At 52.6% G+C, this 15,835-nt stretch overlaps 1 protein-coding gene across 1 annotated transcript in view; it reads right to left on the reverse strand.

Annotated features, from left to right (window-relative positions):
* CFAP77 (cilia and flagella associated protein 77) overlaps positions 1-15,835 on the reverse strand; it is a 124,613-nt gene that overhangs the window by 17,184 nt on the left and 91,594 nt on the right. Inside the window, exons 4-5 of the mRNA XM_014863404.3 lie at positions 10,561-10,666; positions 7,383-7,484 (exon numbers count right to left, since the gene is read on the reverse strand). Coding sequence (XP_014718890.2) covers positions 7,383-7,484; positions 10,561-10,666 — 208 coding nt within the window. The remainder of the gene's footprint in view (positions 1-7,382; positions 7,485-10,560; positions 10,667-15,835) is intronic.

Below are 15,835 nucleotides of genomic sequence, written 5' to 3' on the forward strand. Positions count from 1 at the left end.
GAGTTGGTCATGGTGTCTTTGTTGCTGCCATCTGGGAACACCCACTGTCTTCAGAGTATCTTCTTGTATGCCCTTCCATCTGTACTTCCGGCCAGTGGACTTTGGTCAAACTCCCCACGTTTTTTTTTGCGCCACTCTAAGACATCATTTTACAGGACCTCTTTGAGCAGGGGAAGAGAAGAGGCCCAACAAACATCCCCACATCTTGCTTTCTTCCTCCTCATGTATGTCCTCTGATGCATATCTCATCTCATATCTCCGAGGGAAACCAGGAAGGCTGTGTTTGTTGCTTGTGGCTTTTGGATATAAAGATAGCAGCGTCTTGATTCATCTTGCCTTCACTTTTGACAAAACTCAGTTTGAATGAACCCTGAGTTTGTCCGAGTAAATCATCTAATGCTGTTTATCTGCTGGAACCTGCTACTGGCCACATGCTAGGCACCTTAGGATCCCATCACACCAGCGGTATTGGTGCCTGGTGACAGAGGATGACAAGCAGGGACACATGGAAATGAAGGATTTGTGGGAGACATCGAGGAAGCCATCCCAGAGGTGGTAGACGTTAGCCTGAACTCCTTCTCAAGCCTGGGAGATTCTCTTAAGATCATCGAGAATCTATTCTCTTGGGGATGAGCTGGAAGAAGAAATTGGGCACCCCTGAAGTCCCATCGACTCCCAAAATTCAACATGAGACTCTAGCTATCTCTAGAGATTAGAAATAGATACCTGATGTCAAAACAAGCTGTCTTAGTCTATTTTCTGGTTGATTTTCAACACAAAATTCGAAATATTTTTGTACCCAGTGGGGGAGAAGAACTTTCTGGATTAAACTGAAAATTTCCAGGTGCTGGACGGATTACTGGGACAGCCAGGCTGGGGGCCCCCAGGATGCAGGGCTGGTCCTGTTAGAAGTGCCAGGTCCCGCTTCCCCCACCATGCCAGCCTCTCTGGGCCCCAACACAGACGCCTGAGATCTCGATCCGTGACCCGGTGTCCCCCAGACTTCTCGAGCTTTCTTGAACTGCTCCAGGAACTTTGCCGCTATCACCTCTCCACCCCCACCCCCCACCACCTTTCCTCTTGTCCTGGTCCCCAGAGCTTCAGCTTTGGCTATTTGTGACTTGCTAGTATGTGAGCAGCAATGTCACCTTGGGAGCAGGTGCCTAAAAATTCTGTGCCTCCGAGGTGCTGGATCATGTCAAACCAATTAAGGCCTTGCTTTTATTCCTTCAGCGAGTCAGCTCTTCTGCATACTGATCTGATTTATAATGGGGGCTATCTGTATTTAGGGAGGAAACGTCAACTGCGTCAGGACCTCTGAATCATTCTTCCTATTGCCCCGTTTCTGCGTGTGTGTGACACATTCCATCCCTGTGCTCGGCGCCCTACACAGCAGGCAGCAGGGGATGAGTCTTATTCCGAGGCAACAGAGCGACAGGATTCTTAAAATACACGGCGGCTGCAGGGGGCTCGGGGAGGAGCAGCACGTCTGCAATTTCCCCCCTGGGTCTGGAAGGAGTGACTTTGGGGCTGGCCACACCTGCATGGAGAAGGGTCCATCTTCATTGGCCCTGTGCGGGCCCTTTGCAGAGGTGGCAGTGGGGGGATGGACAGGCTCAGAGGCCACTCTGGGGGTTTAACAGAGAGTTAGCTTCCCAGCCGGCTATGATTTGTAAGAGAGCTTAAAGGTGGGGAAGAAAATCCTTTCTTAGATTCAGCAGCTTTCGCTAATCAGCAGCATCTCTGGTGTCACTGCTTGGCTGGCTGCTGATTTTTTTCCCCGCCGTCTCCTGTTCTATTAGGGAGCAGGGGGCCCAGGAGACCCGAGGCAGGGTTAGTCTTCCACAAAGCGAGGAGTTTGATCTCAGCATTCGGAGCACAAGAGCTTGTAAATCAAACTGTTAGCCTAATAGCGTGGGCCATTATTCTAAAGCAGTGGGGCTGAAACCGAAAGCCAAGTGAAAATATAGTCAATTTGTTCATACTTTAGTGACTGAATGACTATGTAATGTCAGTGGGTGTCGGTGCTGTAGAGGAAAGACAAGGGCTGTGGTGGGAGAGGCGGGGTGTTTGGGTTGAAGTGGAGACCCCCAGGTGCTTGGGCAAACCCCCCTTCTATAATGGGTTTTGGATCTCCAGATCTAACATGGACTTGGCCGCAGAGATCCGGACTTTGCTGCTGGGGTGGAGCACTGGCCTCTGACCTTCACGCCTGATGGAGACAGAATATGAGAAACCAGGCTTGGTCAACAGCTGGGAACGTTTCATGCGCCATCAGGAGGAGCTGGGCTGAAAGGGGCTCGAGCACTGCGACACGTCCCCGGGGAAGGATGGAGAGTCTCCGTCCTTTGAAAACATTTCTTTTTAATAGCCTCACTGGTTCTGGAAAAGTTACGTGTTCTCACCGTAGAAATTCAAACAATGCAGAAAAGAGCATCAGAGAAAATAAAACTCAGCCTGAATCCCACCCCAGACTTCACCGCAGCTGCCACGTGGGGGACCTCCCTTCAGGATGTCTGTCCTTGACACAGACACCTGTAGCAACGCACGGGTGCCTCCATCCAAAGAGGGTCACACAGCAGAGGTTCTTTCCTCCAATAAAATGCGGGGAAATTATTACTGAAGTGGGAAAATATGATTAAAGTGTCAAGAAGTACAGACTAAAGTCCTTATCTTCAGTGGCTGCACAGCAGTTCACGATAGTATATGTTATCATTATGACATGTATATAACATCTCCACTGTGTACTCAAGCCATCACTTGACCCATGGCCCCCAGCCTTTCACCACCGTTGTCAATGCCACCACAAATATTTGGAGCCCCCACCCGTTTGTCTTCAGGCTGTTATCACTGACAGTCTTTTCGTAAAGAAGGATAAACTGCTGTCTGTTCTTCTTGGCTTAATATTAGGTGGCCACAGAATGTGTGGTTCAGACCGGGTCACCTTTGAGAGCAGAAGGCGGCGCTATTCATAGTCCCGCCTCCCCACGGGGCCCGAGGGGGACTGTCCTGGGCCAGAGCCCAGAAAACCCGAGGAGGTTTCTGCAAAAGGCAGGTGAACAGGGTGGGCCAGGCCGGGGCCAGGATTATATTGATGGGTTATTGTTATGGGAAACATCTCCACCCCCTAAACCTAGGTTGGTGTCTCCCCACCATTTCAGGCTGTGAGAACTGGACCCTGGGGGTGGAGCTTCTCCAAACTTCCCCATCTAGCCGTCCACTTGTGCAGTTACCTGTCCACCCAACTCCTTGCCAGTTGCCAGCAGCCCCACAGCAGCGTATCATCAGCGCCAAGAACAGGGCCTGGCATAGAGGTGCTCAATGATGAGATTTGTGAAGGAATGAATGACAAGTGAATGAATGAATGATCACCAGGACCATCCTCTTGGCAGCTGCCTTTTATTGGCGGCTTAATGAGGGTCAGGCACTTTGCTAAACGTTTTATACGTGTGTTCTCCTCGAATCCTCCAGCAGCCCTGCCAGGGGCATCACCAGCCCATTTCACGGAAGAGGAAGCAGGATCTTGGACAGGTAAAGCTACCTGACAGGAGGGGATGGCGGGGTTCCCGTGTGACCCAGGTCTGGGTGACCCTGGGGTCACGCACACACATGCATACCACGCTGCTTCCCTCCTCCCTCCCCGCCGGCCACCATGCTGTGCCCTGCAGGCCGCAGCACACAGCATGAAGACCATGAGAGAGCCCCCACACCGCCGGGCAGAGAGGGTGCCAGCCCACATCCAGCAGTCCCCCACTCACGGGTGGGAGCCATGAGTTCACGTCCCATCCCCCCAGTGGGAACCTGAGGAAAGGTCAGAGCTGTTCCCCCTTACGGCTCACTCTGGGTTTGGGGTCTCCACCTCCAAGAGCCCCTGCAACCCCTCACACATGGCTCCTTGACCACCGAACTTGGGATCATGGAACCTGAGGTTGGAAGAGAGCTTCAAGAACTAGAGCTAACCCCTCATTGTCAGATAAGGAGACTGCGGCCCAGAGAGGGTCAGCAGCTGGCCCAGGCCTCCCAGCTGCTTGTGGCACAGTACAAATGTCCCAGTAGGAAGGCCACCTGCCAGCTGTCAGCTGACCTCCCCCTGGGCACTGGCTGTCCCGTGGCAGTTGCTGGTCACACAGACCAGAAAGAAGTGCTGGAGTCTGGGAGCCCAGTCTCTGCCGGGACTCTGCGGGGCCCCACAGGGAATCTCCCTGAGGGATGTCTCTTCTCCTTTCCTTGGTCTCTCTTGGGCTCACGACTGGTGCGTGCCCTGTGTCATGCCGAGGAGGGGAGGGTCTTGGCAGCCCCTTTGCAGGGTGGGGAGGGTCTGGCAGCCCCGTTGGCAGAGGCAGCCCCCTCGTGGGCTGGCAGGGCTGGTGCAGAAAGCCAGCCTGCTCCGCCACATTGACCCCGCCCAAGGAGCAGGCCATGGTGCCCCCGCCTGCTGCTTTTCCATGTGAAAGGTGTTTAATTATTTCTGACAGAGTTCAGCATCGACATCTGTTCGCGAGCGGGGAGAGTCCATTTAGGTTATCCATCACTGTGACAGGTTCAACTTTTTGGAAACGCTTTTTCCTTTCATAATGGGGCGCGAGTAGGGAGGGGCTGGGGCGGCGGATCAGCGGAGACACGAGGCACAGACAAAGACCCTCCTGGGGCCTCGCATGATGCTGCGGACAGCAGCAGCCGTGTCGCGGAGGATGGACTCCGGCTGCACTGGCCCCTCTGAGTCGGGACCCAGTCAGCGGCTGCCAGAGCTGATGGGCACCGGGACGTTTAGGTTGAGAATGGGGGTTTCATTGGGTCTGTGAAAGATTTTTAAATCGTCATTCTGCGTTGTACTGGCCATTCATTCATTCACCTACTCCTTCATTCATTCTTTCCACAGACATCTACTGACCACCTCCCAGGTTCCAGGCACCACACTGGGCTCTGTGGACATGGTGGGGATACAGCAGGCATGGTCCTTGTGGACTATGTTTCACAGGGGAAGATGGACATTGGACAACTAATTGGCCAGTTAATTAATTAATTACAGCACAGATCGGTACCATGAAGGGGAAGAGAGGAGCCCTTGATGGGAAGAGGGGACTTGCTGGGGTGTGGCCAGGAGGCATCACAGCCCAGCCATCAAGAGAAGAGGCCCTGCATTAGGCAGGGACCCCCCTTCTCCCAGGGCAAGTTCCTTCAGCTCTCTGGGCCTCAGTTTCCACATCAATAGAATGGGGATAGCTATGAGATAATGCCTGTTCAGCACTGGGCATGCAGTAAGAGCTCAATAAATACTTTTCGTGCTGGTTCTTCCCAACAGGGGAGGCACTGAGCGCTGCATCCTTGATGGCAGCCCTCTGGGGAACCAAGGGCCTCTGCAGGGCTGTACAGGGGGCGCCCAGGGATGAGCCCTGCTCTGAGTCCTGCAGCTGAACTTCCAGAGTCCCATGAACATCCCCAGAGAAGATGGAAAACACCCCATAAGTCCCAGGGCTTGCGTGTTTATTCTCCGCCTCACTATTTCTATGACACGGTGGGCGACGCGTCCTAGCTTGGGCCCTGCAGTCAGAGGAACGGGCAGCCATGCACTGGGTGGGGAGAGCACAAGCCCCCTCTGCCTGTCCTCTGCACTGCGTGGGTGAGGATACTCGCCTGAAATAATACACATTGATGACTTAGCGCCGTGCCTGCCCCCGAACAAAGGATAGCATCCCCGCAGGTTGGCTGTTGCTGTTCATAAGAGTATTTTGTAACAACAATCTAAGGACTGGAAGACACCCACGGTCAGAGAAACTCTTTTGTCTATTTCCTCCTCGCGCTTCTCCTCTGGGCCAGGCATGTGGGGATGCAGGCGTGCAAGCCAGGTGCTCCTGACACAGGAGAATCGGGGTGACCTGGCTGGAGGGTGTTGGGGGTGGGGGGGTCCCTTTCCTTGATGCACTGGGGGAAGACTCCCTGAGCCCTTCATTGTGCATTGCCTTCGGAGCTACAGGTAGATTCTGAGTCGCAGACCAGGGGGCTGAGAGGGGCTGGAGTCAATGCTGTAGAGCAGAGCGCTGTGGAGGGCATCTCGTGCCTGAGGAGCCATGGGTGCCATCCCTCCCCAGGCAGCATCCCCCCGATGCCCGCATCCCCATGGACTTTGGGAAAATCTGAGAGAGAAGAGCAAAGGAGGAAAAGCAACAGGAGGGGCCAGGAAAGAGGCTGTGGATGGAAACTACCGAGTGTGAGAGAGAGAAGGGGGAAGAGGGATGTGGTTACAAAGGCAGGAAATTGAGAGAGACAGAGAAACCAGAGTTAAGCGGTCCTGCCGAGGCCAGGGCAAAGAAGCTTCAGAGCCGCAGCATTGCAGTGCCTCGCAGCATCCCTTGCATGGCGCCCGGTCCTGCTCCTGTGCACAGGGGTGGCTGGCTGATGGCGGCAGGGTGAATGGTCACTGACGTATGCTGGCGGAGGCCACTTGGGCAGGACATGAGAGGCCACATCAAGGCGGGCAAGCAGACTTCTCTGGCAAAGCCCGGCAGCTTGTTCGATTGCATTAGGCTCAGGAAGGCACCGGCCCCTTCATTGTCTAAACTGCAGTTTAACTCAACATTGCAGCCGGGTGGGGGCTGGCCAGGTACATTGTTTTGTCCAGCTGTCTTCCCGGGGCCAGGAATGTCCCTCGTGTCCCTTAGAAAGGCTTGCTGGGCCCGAGTCAGGCATGCACAGCCCCCTCCCATCCCGAAGCCGCTGTCTCCACGTCTCCCAGTGCCTCTCCTCTGTACAACGCCCCCAGTCTTGCCTTGTTCGTCCCCTGCTAAAAGGTGCTGAAGGTGAGGTCCATCCGGGTGCTACAGGGCTACATGGCCTAATGACGCCGGGTCAGATCTGAGGCCAGAGCACGGCAGGTGTTAGTTCTCTGGGTGCATGTTGTGCCCTCATGAGACGTGCTCCATCTCCCAGGGAGGGTTAGCGCTGGTGGCATGGGGCTGTCTTGCATCCCCAAATCCCCAGTGCTGGATGTGGTGCATCGACGACCCCATCAGTGGAGGGGTTTGACCCAGTGTCCGCCCGGTGGACAGACACCCAGGCTCCGTGGTCAGATGGCCCAGGTTCAGCCCAAGGCTGCCGCTTACCAGCATACGCCATGTTTCCTGTCTGAAACAGGAAGGCAGTAGCAGCCGCTCTCCAACGAGTGTGAAGAGTCAATGACGTGGAACTCAGTGCCTGGCACTTAGGAAGTGCTCAAAAAATGTTAGTTATTGCTTTCACTGTTATTACTGTTATCGTTGTCATTGTTATGCCAATCCGTGGTTAGAAGCCCACAGAACCCCACTGTCTAGAGGACAGGTAAAGACCAGGCAAGGTGAGCGGCGCCCGCCCCAGGGCGGAAAGCGGCAGTTGGAGGCGAGACTGACCTTCTGGAAGTGAGGCATATGCCAGAGGGCATCCAGCTTCACCGGTGGCTTGTACTTCCTCAGCTGACTGCTCCGGGTCTCATACAGCTTCCCCAGGATCACCTGCAGGCCAGAGGAGTGCAAAGGTGAGATGGTAGCTGGCTCCTGGAGAAGCCTGAGCTACGAGGAAGGGCGCGAGGGCGGAGGGTCGGCATTCCTGGTGCTGCAGACCTGGGGCTCACATTCCTCCTGGCTCTGGCCCGTCTTCGAGTCTGACTTTACGGCACCGGCACTCCTGGCCCTGCCCTGCCCCTGGCCACGGCCCAATGGACTTGGGAGCGGGACCACCTGATGCCAAGAGCATGTTGTTCTGGTTTCTGGTTCGACCCTAGAACACCCCGGGTTCTGGCATGCAGCCGCCTTGAGGGCAGGGACGGTGTCCCAGGCAACCTTGACATTTCCTCCGTAGCTAACCCAGCCCTGGCAATTAGTAGGGACTCCACTATGTCGGAATGAAGAGTGCATGGTTCAGGGGACGGTTGCCATTTCTCAGGAGCAGGTCCTACCGTGCCTGCCTGCTCGCGGGAGAGGAAGGAGGGCTCCTTTTAGGAGAGGGTTTCAGGGACTCAGTTCAGAGCCCACGAGGTCTCTGTGGGCGGGATTTCAAAGGCACAGAGGGAGTCTCACTCCTCCTCAACTTCATACTGACCTGACTTTAACTGAAGATGCCACGACCCTATCAACCCCCTTTTATTGACTTATTTTGTTAATCAATTGTATTAGTTTTATTGAATGTGCCTGTGGGTAACTTACAAGCCCTTTGGATCAGCTGTCCTCTCTGCCTTCTAGATTTGACACTTTATCTTTGAACCGAAGCAGAGAGGCTGTCTAGCCGGGGGTTAACAAGCTGGGCGTCAGAATTGGAGGGGTGCTGGCAAGTCATGTCACCTTTCTAGGCCTCACTTCCCTGCACTGAAAGTGGGGTAGTGATGCCTAACAAACAGCATTATTGTAGGACTTGCTGAGTTAAGCTTTGAGCGGAGTGTCTGGCCCGAGATGATTGCTCGTTAAATGGAAGCCATTACCAAGAATTTCGTTGAGGGGCATCACCATCCAAACTCCAGGACATCCTTAGCTGCTGCGGAGACAGGCTTCCTCTTGGATGGTGGCAATTTCACCTTGCAAACTGACCATCTCATCAACCCCAGTAAATTGCTTATCAACCCCAGACAGCAGCCCCCAGGGTTCGGTGGGTCTGGGTGCTCATGGCCGTTTGTTAGAAAACCTATCAGCCACAAAGAATCTTGGAACGGGAAGAGAACTCTGGGCTTGGTTCCACAGTGTATTCTGAGTGCCTACTTCATGCTAGGCGTGGCATGGCAGGCCCTCATTTAATCTGACCCCCTTTTTTTGCCCAGTGAGGAAACTGAGACCTCAGTGAAGTGGCGGGTCACTCAAAGTCGCGCTCCTGCACCTGGTGCCAGTTCCCAGCCAGTGCTTGGGGTGGAGCCACTCACACTGGCTGCTCAGGGGCTGCTCTGCTAAAAAAAAAGGAGAGGTGCTGGCTGCAGGATTGTCTCCAGAGTCACAGGATGTGTCCTTGGAGGCTCGGGATGCTGTGGACTTGCGACTCTCTGAGTTGCTGTGCAATAGTTACTAATTAAATGACACGACCCTCAGTTGGAGCCATAAAGCAGTTCGTAATGGCAACGCTCCCTCTAAAACTGGTCATTACCATCGTAAGCCGACTCTTTCTTGAGCCATTAACGAATAAACTAGTCATGGGCTGCTTTTAAAATGCTATTACGAAGCTCTGCTCTTGACGGAGCTGGTGTCTCAGAGTCCTCAGACCTCGGAGAACAGCTGAGAGGGGCCCCACCGTCCATAGCACAGCTCCTGGCCCGGCCAGAGGGCACCAGGATCCCTGGGAAGACTCTTCCACTTCCCACTTTGGCCCTAGAATGTCCCAGGTGCTGTCGCTGAACCTGAGCTCTCCCATAATCAGTGGGAGTGGGACCTCGCCATCCAGAAGAGCTTGGACATGCCTGGGTCAAGGCCTGGCTCTGACACCTTCGGCCAGTCACTTAGTCTCTCTGAGCCTCAGTTTCCTCATCTGAAAATGCAAACTGAGATGATCTGACGAGACAGTGACCTCAGGGGTGCTCAGGAGGAAAAATGCAGGAACTCAGGGCGTGTGTCCAGCCTGGTTCTCGGCATGGAGCATGGCAGGGGGCTGAGGGACGGCATTGCTTGTGACGGTCGTGATGGAATCTGTAAAGCGCCATGTGAACATAAAGCAATTCTGATTTTACAATCATCCGTCTGGACCTACTGGAGAGGAGGCCGACATGAGCTCTCCCAAGGTCCGAATTTCGCGATATTTTAAAGGAAGTACTGTTTCAGTATTTTCGAAGGCGTAGGGCAACACAAATTAACAGCTAAAGATGTTTGTCCGGGTAAAAGTCTCACCGAGACTCATCTCATTAGCAATTGGCAGTGTTTGGGCCTCGCTCTGGCGTCGGCTCCAGTTTCCCGGCATGGGCACCGCCTCTCTGAGCCTCATTTCCACACCCAGGAGAGAGGGGCGAGGATGCCCAGCTCACGGGCCGCTGCCAGCGTGGACGAGATGATGTACGTGACGTCCGTCAAGGGTTTAGCATGGGGCCCATTCATTAATTTGAAACAGAATGTATTCCTAATGTTCAATAAAATGTGCTCTTTACAGCACCTTCCCAGAAGTGGGCTTTCTCTGTTCCTTTTGCCTAATTGGCCTTTTCTATATAGACAGTACAGGGCACATTTCTGTCCAGGCCAGGTCAAGTTGGTTTAAAATCTGCTCTCCGGACGTGTGAGGTCGTGGGAGGTTTGGTGAAGGAGGCCCGGAAGGAATCAGGAGACCGGGGTCCAATCCTGCCCCAGAGGCACCCGGCCAGCTTGCCAGTGACCCTGGCCAGAAACTTCCACTCTGGGGGCTTACGTAGGGGTTATAAACTGACGGTCACCAAGGCCCTCTCCGGCTCTAGATTTCTGTGATGCCTCGTCTGCACCGCAAGAAACAACATGATTCCCCTCTCACCCCCACACACCCCTGCAGCGACGGACAGGTACGAATGTCATCTCAAAGCTTTGCCCCTGCCAGCACCCCCGAACCCCGCTTCCCCCCACCAGTCGGCCGCTCAGGAGTGAGCGCTGCGTTTACCTTGTGTTTTTTCTCCAGTTTAATGGCTTTCTGGGTGGCCTTTTGTTCCTGCACCCAAAGCTGCTGGTACCGGTGCTGCAGCAGATCAAAGAAGGGGGTGGAAGGCCTGCCAGGGAGAATCCAGACAGGCCTGAGGTCTTGGAAGGGCCAGCAGCACCCTCTCTCCTGAGGACACCCATGGGGAGCTCCAGGGCTGTGGCTACCCAGCCTGTGGGGGCTACAGGGCAAACCGCTCTCCCCCAAGGCTGCCAGAGGCTCTCTCCAGCCTTCTAAAGCCATGGAAGAAACAGGTGCCTTGCTTGAGTCATTCAACAAACATTTACTGCATGTCAACCAAGTGCCCGGCCTGAGATGGTGACGAAGACTCTGCCTTTCACCAGATTTTAGGCAGGCTCCTCTGTACCCTCTTTTCAACTAGGCCTTATCCTCGGGCCCTACCCTTGGCCTGCTGAAGTCAGTCTTAGCAAAGAACCCTGCTAAGTCAGTCCTGCCACCCTCGATATCCCTGCTAACTGATCACTCTGACTGATCCTAAGTCAGTTTAGAATCCCCCCGCCCTTGATGTCTCCTCTTAGAAACTTTACACCCACTCACCTTTGCACTCTGCTCCTCGGCTATAAATGCCCACCTGAGTTGTGTGCAGAACTGAGCCCACTTCTATACTGAAGTCACTTTCCTCTTTTGCAATAGTACTGAATAAAATCTGGCTTTGCAACTTTTAGAATCCAGCTCTGGTTGTGACAAGAGTCTCCAGCCAAGGAGCACTTATCCTGTGCAGAGTATTTTGTTCGCACCATCCCTTCACAGCACTATAAAGTGGGCACAGATATTATCCCCATCCTAGAGATCAAGAGTAAGGTCCCAGAGCAGTGAGGCCGTGCTGTGAGAGAGACCTGCTCAGTGTAACCAAATAGGTGATGAGGGAAAGCTCTTTACAGAAGAACCAGAGCTAATGAATGCAGGAGGAATAGACTAGAGGGGAAGGGAATCATTATTTTGCAATTCCCAATGAAATCATGGATTTAGGTAACAATCACCAGTGGCTGCTAAAGTGACTAGTTGGAAGGCAGAGGGGAACTTTATAATGGGTGGGTCAGGCTGCCACAGCTGAGCCAAATGATCAATTTTTTTTATTGTGGTAAAATACATGTAACATAAAATTTACCAAAATGATCAATCTTAGCATCACTGAAAGTGACAAACAGACATTGTGCCGGGAGTGACGCCATAGGAGGTATGCAGCACCATCCACCCAATATTTGGGGGAAAAAACCCAGAGGTTCTGATTCAGGAAGTGGGGGGGGGGGGGGCGTGGGGCCAAGAAGTAGAATTTTTAGCAAATATAGGACGTAGTTCAGATACGGGATGTGGTGGGTGGAATGGCGGCCCCTGAAAATATATATTTCTATCTTGATCCCTGGAACCTGTGAATATGGCTTTATTCCGAAAAAGGGCTTTTGCAGCGGTAGTCAAGTTGAGGATCTCAAGATAGGGTAAATAGTTACGTAAGTGCTTTCTAGGATTGGCCTCAAATCCAACGGCAAGTGCCCTTATAAGAGATGCACAGAAGAGAGACGCAGAGAGAAGAGGAGAAGGTGATGCGAACGTGGAGGCAGAAAGCGGAGTGATGCTGCCAGAAGCCGAAGAACGCCTGGAGCCCCCAGCGGGTGGCAGAGTCAGGGAGAGACTCTCCCCAGAGCCGCTGGAGGGAGCAGGGCCCTGCGGACACCTTCCTCTCAAACCTCTGGCCTCCAGACTAGAAGAGAATCCATTTCTGTTGCTTTAAGCCCCCAGGTTTGTGGTGATGTGTTTCGGCAGCCCCAGGAAACTAGCGTATGGGGGTTCCTCAGCTCACACTTTGGGAAACGCCGATGGAATCTGCCATCCAGGGAAGGTCTGGTGACAAGGAATCAGTCTTGCACGGCGGAAGGACCCACACAGCAGCATTTTGCAAGCTGTCATGTGTGTGCGCGGATCCCTGGGGGATCTCGTTAAAGGCACGTTCCGGTTCCATGGGTCTGGAGTGGCTGGAAGTGCTTCCCCAGGACCCACACTTCGAGGCTTAGGCCATTGAGACCCTCTAGCCCCCTGAGGTCACGGGAAGTTGGAGTCAGTCGTTTCCGAGCAGGTGTGTACACACATTCTGTCTAGGGAGGGGACCCCCAGCTTCTGTCCATCGCATTTTCAGAGGTGCAAGCACCCCAGGAAAGCTTCAGAGACTCTCATCTTCCCCAGTGACCTTCTTTCACAGACAAGGGAATGAGAAAATGGGGCTACTGAGAAGAGAGGTGACTCCCCAAGATCATACAGTGAAGGACCAGAGACTGCAAACCTCAAGTCTCTGGCCTTGTGTTTGATTGGCCTGCACAGCGGTCTTAAAAGACTTTGAAATCATTGTCAATACTGAAAAATTGGGAAATTTTACATAAAAACCCAGCTTTCTAGATTGTCTTGAAAATGCGTAGGTCCTGACCGTGTGGGCCTGCATTCCTATGCAGCAACGGTTGGCTAAAGCTGAGGATCAGGTGCCATTTAGCCCCAGTCCTCTCCCTTCCCTATTGCCCTTCTACCAGAAGCTCTGCTACCTGCTCGGCCCCTCCAAGTATGAGATTTTTGTGAACCCAGAGACAGATGTAGAGCTGGACTGGACCTAAATATCCACCCCCTACTCTCCCACCCGACCTGTGCTCCTGGCACAGTCTGCCTCCCTTACGTGAGGACCTCTTTGAGACTGGGCTGAGCTGGGACTCTATTTGAGTGGAGGTTCAGTGGCTTTGACGCGCCGCTTGCGCTCAGAGGTCTCTTTACAGAGCAGCCTGCAGTGCATCTACAAACAGCGGCTCTTTGTTTTCCGTTTCCTTTACCCCTGTGGCGACTTTTATTACTTAATTATTACACACCCCATGCTTCTGAGCCGCCTAATTTATGGCTGTGCTTTCTAATGACACGAGATGCGTCATCTCGCAGTATCTACCCCAAGAGGCCATTCACAACAGAAAAGCTCTCTTCCCAGCAGCCCCCCTCGCATCCATCACGGCAGCCCTCCCCTCGAAGCCCTCCTGCAGCCTCGCTGACCGCCTTGTGTCCTGCCCCAGCCAGCCGATCTTATCACCTGGCAGGGAGGGGCTCGGAGCCAGAGAGCAGCCGACAGCCCTCGAGAGTCACAACGGCCCAGCCCCGGCTGGCTGAGGAGCCCGAGGATTTGCCCACTTCTGCTGTGGCTCATTAACTTGCTCATTGTAACCTGGTAGATGATGAGGGGAAGCTTGGATGAAAAGGTGGACAGGCTTGTCTGACACGGGGGAAACTCAGGACATAAATCACGTCCCATCACCCTTTCTTTCAAACACCGTTGATGGCCTCCTGCTTCTTAGGCTAAGCCAAGACTCCTCGCCACGGCCTGCAAAGCCCTTCCCTCTCCAGCTCCTCCCCGACATTCACCCCATCTCTCACGGCTTCCGGAACCTTCCAAGCCTTTTCCCTCCAGCTGGAGTCTTCTTTCTCCTGTTAGGCACACGCTCAACTTCTCCTTCGCCTTCAGGTCTCAGCTGTTAGGTCACCTCCTCAGACGGCTCGTCCATGACCAGCCCGTCCTGAAATGGCCCTTGCCAGGTGCCCTCCCATGCAGATGCTGTCTCCTTCTTCCCTTTACTGCTTTCTAATCGGTCTCGGCCACTGAACGCCAACGCCACGAGGGCACGAATGGCTCATGTCCGGTGTGAACTGGCACAGTGCCTCTCTCAGTAATTCGACGTTGTTGGAAACCAGGGGGTGGGGGTGGGGGAGCCAGAGAAAGAGAGATTAGGCAAAATTCTAGGAGACACACTTTTTCATAATCCAGAGTATCATAAATTAGGCTATAGATGAGTTGTAATAAGGTAAAGAGAGTAGATTGGTGGAATTGCAATTCAACGGAGGAAGGACAGTCTTTCCAACAAACGGTGCTGGAACAACGGACCTCACAGACAAAAAAGGCCAAAAAGCAAAAAAACAGCTCTCAACTCAAGTCTCACACCCTATGCAAGAACTAACTCAAAAATAAGAATCAACTCAAAAAACGGCAAAATGGCTCACAGATTTAAACGGAGAATGTAAAACCAGAAAACTTTCTGAAGAAAATGTAGGAGAAAATATTTGGGACTTGGGCTAGGCTAGGTGAGGAGTCCTTAGACTTGACACCAAAGCATGATCCTTTAGAGAAAAAAAGTGATAAATTGGACTTCATCAAAATTAAGAACTTTTGCTCTGTGAAAGGTCCCGTTAAGAAGATGAAAAGACGAACTGCAGACTGGGAGGACGTATTTGCAAACCGTACATCTGGAGAAGGACTCCTACCTAGAATGTATAAAGAACTCTCAAAACTCAACAGTAAAAACAAAAACAAGACAATCCATTTAGAAAACAGGTGAAAGACGGGAAGAGACATTTCATCAGTAAAGACATATGGATGGCAAACAAGTATATGAAAAAATAGTCAACACCCCTAGCCATCAGGGAAACGTAAATTAAGACCACGATGACAGCTAAAATGAGAAATAGTGACAATATCGAATGCTGGTGAGGATGCAGAGAAACTGACCTCTCAGACATTGCTGGTGGGGTGTAAAATGGTATAGCCGCTCTGGAAAAGAGTTTGACGGTTTCTTAAAAAACTAAATATACACTTACCATACGGCCCAGCAATTGCACTCCTGGGCATTTATTCCAGAGAAATGGCAACTATGCCTACACAAAATAGGTCTTAGGTCTGACGAACTTATGTCTGTGTCTGTACACATATGTTCGCATCAGAATTATTGTAATGGCTCCAAACTGGGTCCTTCAGTGGAAGAACTGTTGAACCAGCTGTGGTCCCTCCATACTATGGCGCTCTACTCAACAGCAAAAAGGAGCGAACTATCGACATGCACAACTTGGATGCATCGAAAGGCCACGATGCTGGGTGAAAAAAACCGTCTCAAGAGGTTACATACTGAATGATTCCATGCATGTGATATTTTGGAGTTTTCCAGGGATTAGGGAGTGGCAGGGGGGAGGTCACTATGAGGTGGTATGAGCGAGATCTTTGAGGTGATAGAACCATTCTGTATCCTGATTGTGTTACACAAATGTGTACATGTGATAAATTTGCATAGAACTAAATACACACACACATGCACACACAAGAGTACATCTAAAAGTAGTGAAAGCCGAACGAAGTGTGTGTATCGTAGGGTGTCAGTTTTTAGTTTTGGTGTCGCGCTGTAGCTGTGGAAGATTTTATCGTTGGGGGAAA

The sequence above is a fragment of the Equus asinus genome, chromosome 10 (genome assembly GCF_041296235.1).
Source record: "Equus asinus isolate D_3611 breed Donkey chromosome 10, EquAss-T2T_v2, whole genome shotgun sequence".
In the NCBI taxonomy this organism is placed as follows: Eukaryota; Metazoa; Chordata; class Mammalia; order Perissodactyla; family Equidae; genus Equus; species Equus asinus.